The sequence below is a fragment of the Eptatretus burgeri genome, chromosome 4, assembly GCF_056783735.1.
Source record: "Eptatretus burgeri isolate ZD-2024b chromosome 4, Ebu_testis_v1, whole genome shotgun sequence".
Lineage (NCBI taxonomy): Eukaryota > Metazoa > Chordata > Myxini > Myxiniformes > Myxinidae > Eptatretus > Eptatretus burgeri.
In genome coordinates, this window is record NC_140964.1 from 74080125 (window position 1) to 74098013 (window position 17889).

Genomic DNA, 17889 nt, shown 5'->3' on the forward strand with positions numbered 1-17889 from the left:
GACAAGTATAGGGCGTATCGTTTTTCTTTTATCATGCGCTTACAATTAAAAGTACGAGAAAACAAAAAGTTACCAAAACACGTACTTACCAAAGAGATAATTCAACCCTCCAAACGGCCACCTTTGGTCGATCTCGTCCTGTGGCACTCAGCACAAATCCTTCGTCTGTGTGACAGAGACACTTTACAGTGCCAGGTTCTGCCAATAGCATGCGGCGCACAATCAGCAAATCAGTGTCCAGCACGAATAGGTGAGAGAACGTCGCTCCTCCGGCTTTGACACCAACCCACAACTGGGAACAAATATGGAGAAAACGCCAGAGTGAGAAAACATCTGCACAACAAGATAATGAGCAATCAATCAAATGCAGTCTTCAACTCATATACTGCCCTGAGCTGCAATGGCTCATCACATGCATTTTGAAGTGTCTACATTATTGTTCTAATAGAAGACGAAGCAGAGGGCCAGAGCATGCATTGCTGGTTTAGGTGGGCAGTCATACTGTGTAACAATATTCTGTCGGTTTTCCACTTAAAATATTACACTTTTTTATTGTCATGAACAAACTTTCGTACATCATGGGTGGTGAATATGGTGGTCAAGTTTCATCGGAATTGTGTGTGTAGTTTTCAAGAAGAAAGCAAATACTTATTTTGAGGGGCAACCCCCATTAAATCCCCTTAGACAGACTTTTCTAATGTCATGAACAAACTTTGGTACGTCATGGGTGATGAAGGTCGTCGTGAAGTTTCATCGAATTGTGTGTGTGTCGTTTAAGAAGAAAGAAAATACCTATTTGGGGAGGTAACCCCCTCCACCCCCCTCCCCCTCCTGTAAACTCCCTCTGTAGACTCCTTCAGACCCCGTTTTTTCTGCCATCACAAGGGATGAAGGTGAGAGTCACATTTAATTGAAATCATATGTGTCGTTTCTGAGAAGAAGTTGCAAGTATTTGTGGACGGACGGACGGACGAGGGGCCATCCCATAAGATCCCCTGAACTACTTTACAGGTGAGCTAAAAACCATCCCTGGTAATATTATAACAAACTAACTGCAGTTGGAAGCTGTCCGGGGCACAGTAACGATCCTGAAGAGAGCCCTCGACCCTAAACTTTGAGAACAGAAAACTTCACAGTTTGGTCCATGAATCGTGATCCCTTACTGAAACGAAGGTGGATGCTTTGAGCCCACCCTGGGAGGACTTCATTTTACATTCTGGAACCCGCATATGTATATACCAACACACACACACACACACACACACACACACACACACACACACACACACACACACACACACACACACACACACACACACACACACACACACACACACACACACACACACACACACACACACACACGGCCTATGTCGGCAATTTTTCGGGAATCGGCAGGTTGGAGTCAGTGTGATTACAGACTACAGTACGTACTGCACACAACCCAGAAACCTTGAGTAGCTTTCAATGAAAAACAACATTACATTTATACAGACGTTTCAGGGAGATGTTCACAAACATTATTCTTGAAAAACAGCTTTGTGTGATGGGTGGAAAAAAATGGGCTCGGTATTAAATTTAGAAAACACGTTAATACGGCAAATGGCTCAGAAATCGGATGTTATCAAATATATTTTGCTATGAAATTCACAAAGAGAAACACAAAACCTTTGTAAAGCAAATCCGATAACCAAATGCTTTACAAACAGGCCTGCGGACAAAGGGAAACCTGATAGAACCTCCATAAGATGTGGGATGAAACTTTTCCACCAGGGCACCCGTAACACTCATGGCATGTCCACACACCCACGGAGAATCCGTACAGATCCAAATCTACCCATATGTACCACGTCCGTGTGTGCTGTACACATACCTCTACTTTGCAGTAATTGTCGACTATAAATCCCCATCAGGACACGAACTGCACTGTACAGCTCAGTAAGTGGCTTAAGCACTCCAACGGAACAACTGGCTTAGCAAGTGATTACCAATTGCCGTCGATACAACTATGCCAACGGAAACGCCCGTGCAATGTCCGAATTGGGCAAATCAACACTTTGTTGAGCGAATCAGAACTACTGATACTTTCAAATCTGTAACTTATATCCAGGCCAAAAAACATGGCGGCTTCAGACCCCAGTGAGGTTACCCAGGAAACGCCTTAAGACCCCAAGCAACGAGGTGGCCGAGGATCGCCTGATGAAGGATATAATTTAATAATGCCGTGAGTTATCATCAAAGGGGTGTTTTAATTAACCTAAACACCCAATTTTCACTCTCGCAATTCCTTGGAGTTTTCTTAGGATGCATGCAAAGGTTCAGGCTGCTAGGTTTTATAGTTTTGGAGTTATGGAGGGGACAGACAGACAGACAGACAGACACACACACACACACACACACACACACACACACACACACACACACACACACACACACACACACACACACACACACCCTTTTATTAGTACAGTTCTATCTTAACATTTTGTAATGTTAAGAAATCGCCCAAAACGGAAACAGCAAACTGCGGATGGAATTGCTGAAAAAAGGACCCCTGTAGACTGTGCCGTCATTGATTGCAAAAGCAGGTTTTGAAGCACGGTGTTTCACTCAATTAAGTTACACTTTCTGCACATTCCAAAATCTTTTCTTCACTCAATATAAAAGTCCAAACAGCATAAAAAGCTACGTTTCATGCTTTGCTTAAATAAATACACTAAGTTATAAAAAATCGCGAATTTGATAAAAATTTTCTGATTTCACTCCAGATTTCGACACTTATTTTGTCCACCAGATCTGACTCTCAAATCTGACATAATATTTTGATTATATACTTTAATTAGTCCGTGAGAATAGATCGTGTTTCCAAATTGAGCATGCTTAAATAGGCCAAACAAAACGACAGCTGATAGACTCCAGCAACCACAGAAGGCTGACCAAGATGACGTGCCACCATCTTGATAAGGCTTATTTTGTTAGTTTTTTTTTGTGATGAGCACCCCCCTAAGTTATCTTCAAAAGGGCTGTTTTAATTAACCCAAACACCCAATTTTCACTCCAGCAATTCCTTGGAGTTTTCTTAGTATGCATGCAAAGTTTCTGGCTGCTAGGTTTTATAGTTTTGGAGTTATGGAGGAGACACACTGACACACACACACACACACACACACACACACACACACACACACACACACACACACACACACACACACACACACAATGACACACACATTGCCTTTTATTCATATAGATATGAAATATGGGAGCAAAAATAAAATAAAATAAAACAAAAAAGATCCTTTTATAAGGAAAACAGAACGATGGAAAAAAGCAAAAAGAAACAAACTCAAAACTATCATATTCGCGCAACATGTGAATGAGCCAACAATAAAAACATGAATGAGGACAGGGATTTCAAAAAAAACCAAAAATAACCCAAGGGATGGTAGGCAAAGTGTAATGTGGGATGGAGCTCAAAGCAGCGTCTGATGAACATCGACGTGATCGTGGAAACTGACCACGTAAGAATAACTCTAAAGGAAAGGTTGTTGGTGCTGATCTGTTAATGACGCTATGTTTTAATAACATGTGTTTGGATATTTCACGTACAATTTGACGATGTTTGTTCCTGCAGACTTTACAAAGTAGATGCGAGGTAGACCCTTTACCGATAGACTGTCATCGATAGACACTATGTGGAGTGAAAATGAAACTTTTACAAATTATGCCAACAAACTAAAATGCTGAACCATCATTTGAAATCTTGGAAATTACCTTTCTCGTGTTTTACATTATCACTTTGGTGGTGTACACTGTTCTTCACAACAAAGCTACCAAAACGAAACGAAGCACACCAACCTGCCCAGCATGGCTTAACATGCAGCTGACTCCAGGAGCTTGTGAGAGGCAAATGGTCTTTGGTGGAGATTCTGGGCAGAGTGTGTTCCATACCATGATCTCTGCCCGATTTCGACAAGCAGCCAAGAGCTGGTTTTTCTTTCGGGTAAGGGTGATGTGAGGCCAAACAATACATTTCTGGCATTACAAATAACAAAAATAACAAGAGCAACAATTACTTTGCAATACATGTCCCCTACCAGTCCCAGTCCATCCATTGGGACCATACTCTGTACAAAGCATCAGTGCTGCTGAAGCAGTCTCCTGGGCTATTGGGCACAATCCTGGATGGGTCGCCACTCCAACACAGGATACTCAAATGGCTCAATCATCCCAGCAAGTTGGTACTCATTTTGCCGACCTCAGAAGGATAACAGGCTGAGTCAACCCCACCTGGTATTAATTCAAAGTCAAAGCAGGATTTGAACTCAGGACCTGAGGATCCCAAGCCCACCACCCTGAAACATTAAGACAACACCAAGCATAGTCCCAGTGAATGTTCAGGAGATAAAAATTTGTTTGCGGTTAACACATGCTCGAGCCAATACCGGAACCAAAATGAAGAAGAAGAAACTCTCTGAAAGAAACTCTGAAACTCGAACTTGTTCTCTAACACATAATGAAGCCACGTACCAAGTTTCAGTTGGATATGTTAAAGGGTCTGGGGAGAAAGTCTGAAAAACCAAAGATAGTATTTGTGATTTTAAAATCTCTTGCAAGATCATCAACTATGTCTGGATAACAAATGGGCAATAATGCTATCATCTGAGTGACTCTGTTACAACTTAAAATTTTTGAAAAATTATTTTGATAACACTTTAAAATGTGCAAAAATATTTGGCAAAAGTTTTGCACCAATAGTATAATACTATACAACCAAGTAGGAAAGTAGTGGAAGCCACTCATTCATTCCTCTTTTTTTCCCGCCAATGGAACCAACTTCCTCAGTCTTTTCAATCTCATTCCTTCTTCCAGGACTTCAACACAGATGTTCACCACCATCTCAGGTCATGCCCATCCACAAGCATGATATGTTGTACTCCATTAACCCTCCCCAAGCCAACATCTTTACGAATTTCCATTTTTTCCTTCCACTTCTGGAATTGAGAGTTTGTGGCTGTATCCATCTTGTTCATCTCATGTGTTCTCCCGTTGCTTTAATCCTTATTTCTCAAAATCGACATAGATTTTGTCCATCAACTTTGCTATTGGTGTGTTCTCCATCAGCCCTTCTTTCAAAAGTTATTTTTGTTCTGCTGCATCATCCGTTCTGTTGAAGCAATTCCATGATCCTCGACACTTAACACAAAACAGGGGAATAAGTCGCTCCTTAGATCACATTGGATGAATCAGTCTTGCAGCAAGTGGTTTGTTTTACATGTCATCATCAATGTTCAAATGATTTACACCAGTCAGATGTGGATGTCCTTGACAGGTAATCATCACCAAACCATGCCATCAAATGTCTAAATTACAACTGGCTCAATGTTTTATTGGACCATAAATTTCATTATTATTTAATATTCAGCTGCTATTATTCACCAACTGTCCGGCATCCTGCTCTGCTTGTTAATCTCTCTGCCTGCAACATACAAGGCCACCTTAATACCTGGCTTTCTGACTTCCTCCACTCACACAGAGAATGGATTGCTATTACTGTCTTCTACTCTCCCAATGGAAGCTGGAGTGCCCTGACACAATCTTGTGGCCAGTCTTGTTCAATATCTGCAGCAACGACATCTACAATAAATAATAAAAATGACCGTTTTTACAGCCATTTTTCCCTGCTGTGCAGGGGTTTGGCTTTTTCTTGAGGCAATGTTTTATGGCCGGATGCCCTTCCTGACGCCAAACCTGGTCGCCTCTTACGACACACAGGGATATGGTACACCTATTCTAACCGGGGCATACACTGGGACCAGTATACTGGCACTCATTTCGCCGACCTCGGAAGGATGACAGGCTGAGTCAACCCCCTGGTGTTAATTCAGCAGCCAACGGGGCTTGAACTCAGGACCCTTGGATCCCAAGCCACCACCCTAACCACTAAGAAAACACCAGGCTTCAACGACATCTACAATGCTCTGGAAAATCCTTTCTACCTTTTTGCAGATTGATCCACATTTTGTACAGTCCTCCATCCTCACCGACATAAAGACAGCAACGACATCACTCTCCTCCTGATCTTAAATTTATTAATGGAACATGTCCTTCAATTTTGGAGAATCTCGCAGCCTGACCGTATCACATTGGAACGATTATCAAACTAACCCACCTATCTATTTCCATCATCAGCCACTGAAAGAAGTTCATCGTCTGAAAATTCTCAGCCTCAACATCAGTAATGACCTCTTCTAGGCTGACCACGCAGCAAAACTGGCTCCAAAGCTAGCCACAGACTGGGCATCCTCCATCATTCCAGGCCTTAACTTGAAAAAACAGAACTACTCAGTCTATAAAGGCCTTTATCCATACATCAATGGAGTACTCTTCTCCCCTTTGGATTGGCACCCCAGCATCATACCTGTCTCTCCTGGATTATGTGGAATCTAAAACTTAACCTTATTCGTATATTCAGGGATGAGGCTGAAGGTGAAGCACAGGTCTGTTGCTCTCACATCACTGTCAGGTCAGTGGTCGCTCCTTTGATTCGCCTTTCTCTGCTCACTCAGCCCTCCCCAACAACTACAGGGTGTACATGATCTCCTTTGATTCACCTCGCTCTGCTCACTCAGTCCATTAACCCTCCCCAACAACTACAGGGTGTACATGATCTCCTTTGATTCACCTCCCTCTGCTCACTCAACTCATAAACCCTCCCCAACAATTACAAGGTGTACATGATCTTCGATAAACCACCTCCTGGTTAGATTTCCAAAATCCAGGCGTATTTCACAATGCCACACTTTTCTCCGATTTATACAGCTGCCTTCCAGAGGCTGTTCAACAATTCTTCTTTCCAGGACTTCAAGCAGGTGGTGCACCACCAACTCATGTCATTCCCCCATCCTTACCCATGATCTTTAATACCACCATTAATACTTTCTCATATAATCCTCTTACATGCATGTTGCAGTCTTTCTCCACTCTTTCTTTCTTCTTCTTCTTCTTCATCAATTCCTTTGCTTGTGTCCAAGAGTAGCCCTCTGACCCTCTCCAGCTGCATGAAGATTCATGCATTCTTTCAATAACCAACTCCAGGTGATATTCCCAAAATGCAGGCTTCCTGAACACCTCCACTCTTTTATTTCTATTCTCACATTTGTGCTGTGGATTTTTAAGATTTCAGGATGAAAGGCAGTTAAACCCTGTTTTCGTCCCTCCATCACTTCAAATCAGGCAATGCACTCGCATATTATCTCCCATTCCTACCTGGAACTTTTATACTGACATTAACCCTAACTCACTCAACCCTCTTACTTGCAGGTTTTCAATTCCTTCATCTCTCTCTTCTTCCAATTCACTCATTCCACTGCTTGTCAAGTTCAAATGTTACCCCTACTGCCTCATTGTCAGTTTGTTAACTTCATCCCCTCGTTAATCTCACTCTACCAGACTTAGTGGCATTAAGGTTAGAGCTTCCTCTCTGAGTCTGGGAGGTCAGTGGTTCAAACCCCGGCTGAGTCATACCGAAGACATTTTTAAAATGGCATATGTTGCTTCCTTCCTTGACGTGCAGAGTTTAAAAGTGGAGAGCAAGGACAAACAATGCTGGGAAGACAATGGCAACCCACACAGTATAAACCTTGCCAAAAAATTGTTCTGCAAAGAGTACAGTACATCAAATCAAATTAAAATATCACTCTTCATTGAACATTGATATTGTCTCGAAAAGAAAAATTCCAACCACTTTGTTATCTCCCTTGTCACCATCTTGAGTTTCAGCTCATGCAATGAAACGGCAAACACCTGGTTACGGGTATTTTTGCCAGACATGCTGGAATCATTTCAGGATTGGGTGGTTGGACAAAATAGCCTTTTGAGATACATATATATATATATATATATATATATATATATATATATATATATATATATATATATATATATGCATATATGCATATATATGCATATATGCATATATATATATATGCATATATGCATATATATATATATGCATATATGCATATATATATATATGCATATATGCATATATATATATATATGCATATATGCATATATATATATATATATAAATATATATATGCATATATATATATATATATATATATATATATATATATATATATATATATATATATATATATATATATATGTATATATATATATGTATATATATATATATATATATATATATATATGTATATATGCATATATATATATATATATATATATGCATATATGCATATATATATATATATATATATATATATATATATATATATATATATATATATATATATATATATATATATATATATATATATATATATATATATATATATATATATATATATATATATATATGTATATATATATATATGTATATATATATATATATATATATATATATATATATATATATATATATATATATATATATATATATATATATATATATATATATATATATATATATATATATATATATATATATATATATATATATATATATATATATATATATATATATATATATATATATATATATATATATATATATATATATATATATATATATATATATATATATATATATATATATATATATATATATATATATATATATATATATATATATATATATATATATATATATATATATATATATATATATATATATATATATATATATATATATATATATATATATATATATATATATATATATATATATATATATATATATGCATATATATATGTATATATATATATATATATATATATGTATATATATATATATATATATATATATATATATATATATATATATATATATATATATATATGCATATATATATACATATATATGCATATATATATATATACATATATATGCATATATATGCATATATATATATATATATGCATATATATATATACATATATGCATATATATGCATATATATATATGCATATATATATATATACATATATGCATATATATATATATATATGCATATATATATATATACATATATGCATATATATATATATGCATATATATATATATACATATATGCATATATATATATATATATATATATATATATATATATATATATATATATATATATATATATATATATATATATATATATACACATATATATATATACATATATATATATGCATATATATATACATATATGCATATATATATATATATATATATATATATATATATACATATATATATATATGCATATATATATACATATATATATATACATATATATATATATATATATGCATATATATACATATATATATATATATATATATATATACACATATATATATGCATATATATACATATATACATATATATATATACATATATATATATATGCATATATATACATATATATATATATATATATACATATATATATATATATATATATATATATATGTATATATATATATATATATATTGTTGTGGTTACCAAATTCGCAACCATTCAGGTCCCTTAGGTGAGGTATCTCGGCAAGTATATGTGTAGTTAGGCCCAAACCCGTTGTCTAGTGGGAATACATGTCATTTATGCGTGCTGCGACTCTTCAGGATAGCCGTTTTTCTTTTACTATCTTTATTTTGGACCAACCGCCATGATCACAACCACAACATCAACCACCAACCACAACGCCGCTTCACCACAACCGCCACGACCTTCCCGTCAAACCTCGCAACCGTAGCATCGCCACCGTTCTTGCCCCGCTGTGGGTACCGGTGTTGGACTCGTGCAGAGCGCGCGTCGAACAGCGTGTACAAAATCACGGATTTTGTGCTTCAAAAACGGATCAAAAACGACACACGCCCACTTTTTGCCGTCCAATCGGTGAGCGAGGGGCGATTTGGCCCCGCCTCCAGGACGATCGATATATGCAAATTTGTGGATCAAAAAGCCTTCACGCCCACTTTTTCTCGGGCCAATGGGGAGCGAGGTGAAAGGTCAAAGGGAGGGGGTCAAAGGCGAAGCTACGGGGGGATAAAAGGACCGTGTTCGTCAGTCAGGAAGAGAGTCCAAAGAAGAGAGGAGAGTCGGAGAGTGGAACGAGAAGAAGTGAAAGAAGAGTCCAGTGTGGAGAGTCGGAAGCAGAGGGTCAAGACTTCGCGGGCGGTGGAGCTGCTCGTCGTGTGCGTTGGAGTCGGAACGGAGGGGACGAGCTGTGGAAAGGCGGCGACACCAGACGAGGGGGTGCTCGCGTCGTGCAGGGAGCTGCACCCGAGGGAGGCCGACAGCGCGACCTGGCCGAGGTGGAGACGCACACCAGGGATAATAAAGATCCTCTATACCCCGAGCATCAGCAACCCCCTCCTGTTTCCCCCCGCGCTGAGATAGTGCGACCAAGGGGGCCCCTTTCCCACCCCCTGCCAGACACTGTCCGCGAGGTCCGCGGAGTTGGGGCGCCATCGCCGCTCCGCGTCTCATCACCAGACGGGTAGGCCCGACCCGGTCTCGGCCTCAGGCCCGCCTCATCTTTGAGGGTATTCTTTTCCTTGGTTTTGGGTATGTGTTGTCGGCGCCGTCTGTGAGGTAGAATTGTATAAGTGTTGCCGTGTGCTCGGTAGTCGGTATTAGCTCTGCATTGTTTTCGCTTTTATATTTGCTTTTTGTGTAAATGGAATTGTGTTTTTTCTGTGTGCTTTTGGTGGAATTGAATATGTGTGCTTTCCGTTCGTCGCGAATAAATGTGCTTTATTGTTGAACTGTTTCCCGCTTCGCTTCGTCATTTCTCCCATTGAACCCTCATCTTGCTTCACGTAAAGGGTTGGTAGTGGGCTGAATACGCCCGATAATTAATCTAACCGTCGAGGTCGACGATAACACCGCTCGGTTATTCTGATAGTAAGGAACGGGTCGCTTAAGTGGCCCGTGTCCGAAGTCGACCTGCGGCGAGGTGCGATCGCCCGGTCTACCCTCCGCGTGGGTACTTAGGTAGGTCGAATTTGGCGAGCAACCCTATCCCACGCGGGGGCTGATTGGCTCGATCGCGGTGAGACCGAAAGGTCCACCCGTGACTGGTTCCCGGCGTTAGTCCGAGAGGGTCACGACTGGATTGTCCGTCCGGTGGGCGACGTGCCGCGATTCGAGTTACGTGGCCGTCAGCACGCCGGCGGGCGCGAAATCCGCAACAATATATATATACACATATATACATATATATATATATATATATATATATATATATATATATATATATATATATATATATACATATATACATACACTCCACTGGTCAAAAGTTTTAGAACACACCCAATTTTCCAGTTTTTACTGAAATTTAAGCACAGAACAAATAAACAATTGCAGATAAAAAAATAAATAATGGAATCGTTTTGTTGAACAAAATTTAATCTAAATTTTTGACTCACCAAAGTAGCCACCTTTTGCAGATATAACAGCCGGAGATACTCGTGGCATTCTTTCTCCAATGGAAATCAAATATTGTTCGGAAAGTTCTTACCAATACTGTTGCAGAAGTTCCCACAAATGTGTTGCACTTGTACGTTGCTTTGCTTTCACCCTTCTCTCCAGTTCATCCCAAACAGCTCGATGGGGTTTAAGTCTGGAGACTGTGTTGGCCATTCCATGATTTGAAGCCTACCGTCTTGCTCTTTTCTTCTAAGGTAGTTATATATGTATATATAATATAATCTTCTTCTTTCGGCTGCTCCCGTTAGGGGTCGCCACAGCGGATCATCCATATGATCCGCATATTGATTTGGCACATTTTTTACACCGGATGCCCTTCCTGACGCAACCCTGGTCGCCTCTTGCGACACAGGGATCTGGTACACCTATTTTTAAGCGGGGTATACACCGGCCCAGTACACTGGTACTCATTTCGCCGACCTCAGAAGGATGACAGGCTGAGTCAACCCCCTGGTGTATTAATTCAGTGGCTCAACGGGGCTTGAACTCACGACCTTTTGGATCCCAGGCCGCTGCCCTAACCACTGCGCCAACACCAGGCTCCATATATATATATATATATATATATATATATATATATATATATATATATATATATATATATATATATATATATATATATATATATATATATATATATATATATATATATATATATATATATATATTGTTACGGCTGTGGAAATCAGCAAACCACCATTCAAATCCCGTAGGTGAGGTATCTCTTAATTACATGTGTAGTTAGCCCGAAACCCGTTGTTTCGAGGAAATTAATGTGATTCATTCGGGCTGCGACATTTTGAGTCAGTCGTTTTTCTTTTTCTATCTTTTATTTCAAACAAAAACCAACAAGGACGCTTGGTGGGCTTTTCCCGCCTGTTTTTCGCGCCATTCTTCTCCGCGCTTGGTGTGAGGGAGGAGAAGCGGGGTGGGGCAGCTGGCGCCCAATTGGTGGATGCGCGGTGTGACGCGGCCAGGGAGGAGGAACGCCCCTCTTCGAGACCTTTCTCGAAGCGCCTTGAAGGGGGGTGGAGCAAAGAACGGGTCGGAGCAACAGGGCGGAGCTCCAGGATATAAAAAGTCGGACACGGGCGGAGCGGTTTTGTGATTGCTCTTGCCCTCTTCCTGTCTTCCGGCTCGCTCGTCCTCTTCTCTTGCTGGTGGCCACTGGCCTGGTCTGCTGTGGAGCGGTTCCAAGACCCCGCTGGTGGGAAGGAGCGTCCGCCATTCCCCCCTCCCGAGCTCGGGCATCCACGTTTCCCCCCCTTCTATCCGTGCTGGGATAGCGCCGAAAACTCCGTCCGTGGCTTCGAGCAGCCAACACGTGCCGGCACAATGCACGCCGGAGAGGCCTCGCCTACCACGCTAGGGCACGGAGTCGCGGCCAGGCGGGACCACGTCGAAGGATGTCGGAGAGGAACTCGACGGCCCAAAAGGGAAGTCACCTTTTTCTTTTCGGGGTTTTTTGTATGGATCTTGCGGCGCCGTGTCTTGTAAAGTAAAACTGTGTAAGTGTTGCCGTGTGTTCGCGTATTCGGTCGTAGCTCTGCATTGTTGTTTTTGTTTTAAATTGAGATATGTGCATTCTGACTGTTTGGCTGTATATGTGTGCTCTCCGTGTGTCGTGTAAATAAAGTGCATTATGTTGAATTGTTCCCCGTTTCGCTGCGTCCTTTCCTTCGTTTGAATGTCCATCTTGCTCCACGTAAAGGGTTCGTAGTGGGCTTAATCCGCCCCATAATTAATCGGAACCGTCGAGGCCGACGATAACACCGCTCGGTTATCCCGATAGCACGGAACGGACTGCTAAAGCGGTTCGTGTCCGGAGTTGGCCTGCGGCGAGGTACGATCGCCCGGTCTACCATCCGCGTGGGTACTTAGGTAGGTCGAGTTTGGCGAACAACCCTATCCTACGCAGGTGGCCGATTGGCACGATTGTGGTGAGGTCGAAAGGCCCACCCGTGACTGGCTCCGGGCGATAGTTCCCGGAGGGTCACGACAGAATTGTCCATCCGGTGGGCGAGTGGGCCGCGATTCGAGTCGAGCGGCCGATCGCACGCCGGCGGGCGCGAATTCGCAACACTGGTGTCGGAGAGCGGGAAACAAACCCTCCCGTCTCCAGCTAAATTCACGGGGAATCGGTCCAGGGGTGAGAGGAGCGACCCCCGATTCCCTCCAAATTAGGAGCGATTTAAATTAACCCCTTACGAGAAATAAGATGGAGTCTCAAGGCGAGCGGGTGCCGGGGGTATTAGAAATGTATATGTGGAGTAATGTAGGATCCATGGCCCAGGATGGAAGCCCCGAGCAGGAAATGCTTAATGTGCAGGAACAATTTTCCCCCCAATCGAACCCAGAGCCCGAGATGGGCGCGGCAGCGGCCGCGCTGTATGACACCTCCCCTCCCCTCCTCTGAAACCCTCCCCCGATTCCTGCCGAAACGGCTCACCCAAGCGCACCCGACATGGCCCAGCTATTCGCCATGCTGGCGGGAATAAATAATAAAATGAATGACATGGAAACGAATACGCAAATTCTGCGGGGTGAGATGCAGCGAATAGACCGTGGCCTTCAGGCAGGCATAATGGCAATGGCGAGGAGCGAAACGCGGGCAGTGGAGCTCAAAATGGCGACGCCACGTGCTGGAACGAACGAGCTCGGAGGGAGTGCAACGGCTGTCAGGCCCGCGGTGATGGCGGGAACAAAAAAAATAATTCGGGGGACGTGTTGGACGAGAAGTGTAAAGGTGACGGGGAGAGCACAGTGACGGTGACGGTGACACAGAGGGAAAAATTAAATGGGGGTGACCGAAACGTGTGAGACGAGACACGAGGTGACGACAAAGGAAATAAAAATCGTGGAGATAAAGGGTGAAGAGGTGACCGAGTTGGCAGAGACACGGGAGATAGAGGGTGAATTGGATGGGGTTAGTGACGAACACACACACACAGAGGTAGTGAAGGATAATGGGGGTGAGCTCGCAGAACGTGTAGGGACCCGTTGCGAGCAGTTGGATAGCCTCCTTCGGGAACGGAGGGAGCCGCTATGCTCCCTTGAAGCGAGTCACGACCAGGTGGGTTCGGTCGTGCTTCGCGGAGTTGAGGGGACGGGTGCTGTGGACAGGTGCACGGAGAGCTTGGGGGGTATAGAGGCCCTGGAAACCCCTGGGGTGGCACAAAATCCCCAGTGTGGTTGTCCCGGTGTGTGTGGTGCAAGGTGTGAGTTCGCCCCCGTGTGTGGAAGCGACCCCGTGTGTGAGTGGTGTGGTGGCGAGTGTGCCGGAGTGCGTGCTTCCCAGCACACCGTGTGGGAGTGAGGCACGGTGTGTGAGTGAGACACCGCGGGTGAGTGCCCCCGCGTGTATGAGTGAGGCACGGTATGTGAGTACGGCACGGTATGTGAGTACGGCACGGTGCGTGAGTGAGCGGCCGAGTGTGAGGGAGACAGCGTGTGCAAGGTCGCTGTGTGTAAGGGAGATGTCGGTCGGCATGCGGGAGCACGCAGCCGCGTCTCCCGGTGTGAATGTGATGGAGTGGTGTGTGAGCGTCGTAACACGCAGGTGTGCGTGGTTTGAATGGCGACGGAGACGGCGACAGAGACAAAGGCCGAATAGCGGCTGTAGTTATTGTGGGGACCGTGCCGGGTTCACCCGGCAGCGAGCGCGAGGTTCGGGCCGTGCAACGCACGAGGCCGCCACGTGCTCACTTGCGGGAGTGAAGCCCAGTGGGGAAACGCCCGCGGTAGATGTTGCCGATCCCGCGGACGGACAAAGTTTCGGCAGGATTTCGGATTTGGCCGAATGGGTTCTCCACGTGGGCGGATGTGTTGAGCTCCAACGGGCAGAGCACATGTGTTCGCATGAGGAACCCCTCGAGACGTGGGGCTTGTGTTTTTTTTTATGCGCCGGGTGACGTCATGGCTGCGTGTGGTTGGAATTCGGCAGGAGGGTGAATCCCTGCCGGATGGTACCGTCCAAGAGGGACGAGGGACGCGAACAGCTGCCATGACGTCACGCCACAGGTGCGCGGCTGTGAATTGCCGCGCTGGTGCGCAGGTTGTGAGTTTCTGCGCTGGTGATGCGCAATAAAAAAAGGCAAGCCTCACTTTCGGGTGAACAGGATTCCCGGGCAAGGGGTGGAAGACCCCCTGGCCAGGGCACAGGATGACACTAGCTGGGGGAAGGGTAAGCTTAGCTCGAGCGGCTCCATGGGGCAGGGGTAAGTCCTCATGGGGCCTGTGGAATGGATTAGGTGGAGGGATTTAGATGAGATTTAGGTTGGGAAATAAAATGATTTTTTTTGGAGACAGTGACAGACTTTGGATGTGTAGAGGGGACTAGTTTAGCTACGTAGTGTTAAATGGAATGTGCTATAGTGTAAGGGACGACGAGGGAGCACGAGTAAGTTAGGGGATGTTGTTAGAAGGATGGCAGAGTTCAGCGGTGTGTGTGTTGTAGAGTTGGTGAATGGAGTGGAAACGTGTGCTTGGTGAGTGAGAGGCCAGCGGGTCTGTGTGAGTGAGGCCAGCGGGTCTGTGTGAGTGGAGCGAATGGGCAATGCATGGTGCGATGAGTGATTGGGGGGAGGAGTGACTCCCGCCCAAGGGACCCCCGGGGTCAGTGTAGAGTGAGTTAGCTGGGTTAGTCAAATTGACAAAATGGAAGTCGTTTTGCTGTTGGTTGAAAGTAGGCTCGAAACCCGTTTGGAGGGGTGCAGGAGCCCGGCTGACGGGAGCGTGGCTGCGAAAGGTGAGTATCGCTGAGTGGGTACCCCAGGCACCAGGCTCGTCGGCCGTAGTAGGCCAAGGGCCCATGGGGGGGCCACGATAGCGTAGTGGGCATGGGCGCGCCCGCACGATGAAGAGGCCCGGGGCGCCGTTAGCCGCGTGGGCAGTGTTGTGGGCACGGGTGACTCTCGGAAAGGGGCCCGGGAAGCCAGCCGGCTATGTGAGCGTTTCAGGGGAGTCGCCAGGGAGGGCACTCCCCGGTGTTTAGGGAGCTGGTAGGCTCGGAGGCAGTGTAGTGCCCGGGGGTGCTATCGTAGGGGAATCGGCAGAGGGTAGTGCCTGCCAAGGGAGCCACACTGCCCAGCCACAAAATTGTGCGGGGGCACGAGTGTAAGGAGAGACAGGAGGGGAAGCAGGGGATGAAAAATCCTCGTGTTCCTGGATAAGCGACCTTCCTGGATAAGCGACCTTCCTGGATAAGCGAACTTCCTGGATAAGTGAACTTCCTGGATAAGCGAACTTCCTGGATAAGCGACCTTCCTGGATAAGAGACCCTCCGCATGATCGAGAGCTTGAGAGGCACAATAAAAATTGGAGGGCGAGGCCCGAAATTGCGAGGACACCAACACAGGCGATGGGAATCTGGGTTGTTAGAACCAATAGTTTAACCGAGAGGCGCTTGTTGAAAGCCCCGGGGTAGTTTAAAGGTTAATGGTTAGGGTGGATGAGGAAGTGTACCCCTCCGCACCATCCATCCCCTCACTCTCGTTGTGGGCCACTGGACCCACTTTGGGTCAGATCGCTGAAGTCTGGGGAGGCCATCCTGAGGCTTCGTTGTGCCTCGACACAGGACGCGAGCTCTCCCTCATTCCCCTCCGGGAAGGGAACGTAGGGGTTGGGAGTAGGCTAGGGGACGATAGGTTAGCCGAACAAGGACAGTAAAGGGGGTTAGGGGACGATTTATAGTGGGGAAGTAAAAAATAAAAAAAATAAAAGGGGGGCTAAATTGGGTTTGACAAATTAAGGGAGTGGGTATAAACAGTGACAGGCAAAGGCGATAGGTTGGGAGGGAGACAGGTTGGTAGGTCCGAGCCCACCTTTTGAGTGGCCAGTGCCACCACACTCCCTCCACCAACCTCCATTGAAAGGCAAAGGCTGGCCAACTTCATCGGCTGGCTGTTTCACTGCAAGGCCTGTGCCAGCCCACTTCGTCGGCTGGCTTTTTGCTGCAAGGCCTGTGCCGGTCGGATTGTCCGACGGCTGTATTACTTCAAGGACTGTGCCGGTCAGCTCCACTGCTGGCTGTCTTTGCTTCAAGGCCTGTGCCGGCCAGATCATCTGCCGGCTGTTCGCTACAGTGGCCTTGTCATGCCATGCCTTGCATGCCTGCTGCTTTTGCCATGCCATGCCCACTGCCCACATCATCAGTTTGCCCCCATTCAATTTTGCTTTACCCCCCCCCCCTTGTTCATTGCCATGTGCGCCAGGATCATCAAGCTGCAAGAACTGCCCTGCTGGCAGCTACAACACGGGCCTGCACCAGCAGCCCGTGCACCGTGTTGTATCCATCCATCCATCTGCACCACGGGCCTGCATTGAGCAGCCCGTGCACCGTTTTGTTGCTTGCGTCAGTGCCCATTCAGTG

The 17889-nt window shown here is 44.5% G+C and overlaps 1 protein-coding gene across 3 annotated transcripts in view; it reads right to left on the reverse strand.

The window, feature by feature from the left end:
* LOC147028357 (DENN domain-containing protein 3-like) overlaps positions 1–17889 on the reverse strand; it is a 134285-nt gene that overhangs the window by 19552 nt on the left and 96844 nt on the right. For all 3 annotated transcript variants that reach the window (XM_085878676.1, XM_085878677.1, XM_085878678.1), the window contains exons 26-27: positions 3859–3996; positions 90–292 (exon numbers count right to left, since the gene is read on the reverse strand). In XM_085878676.1, the coding sequence (XP_085734802.1) occupies positions 90–292; positions 3859–3996 (341 nt within the window). The remainder of the gene's footprint in view (positions 1–89; positions 293–3858; positions 3997–17889) is intronic.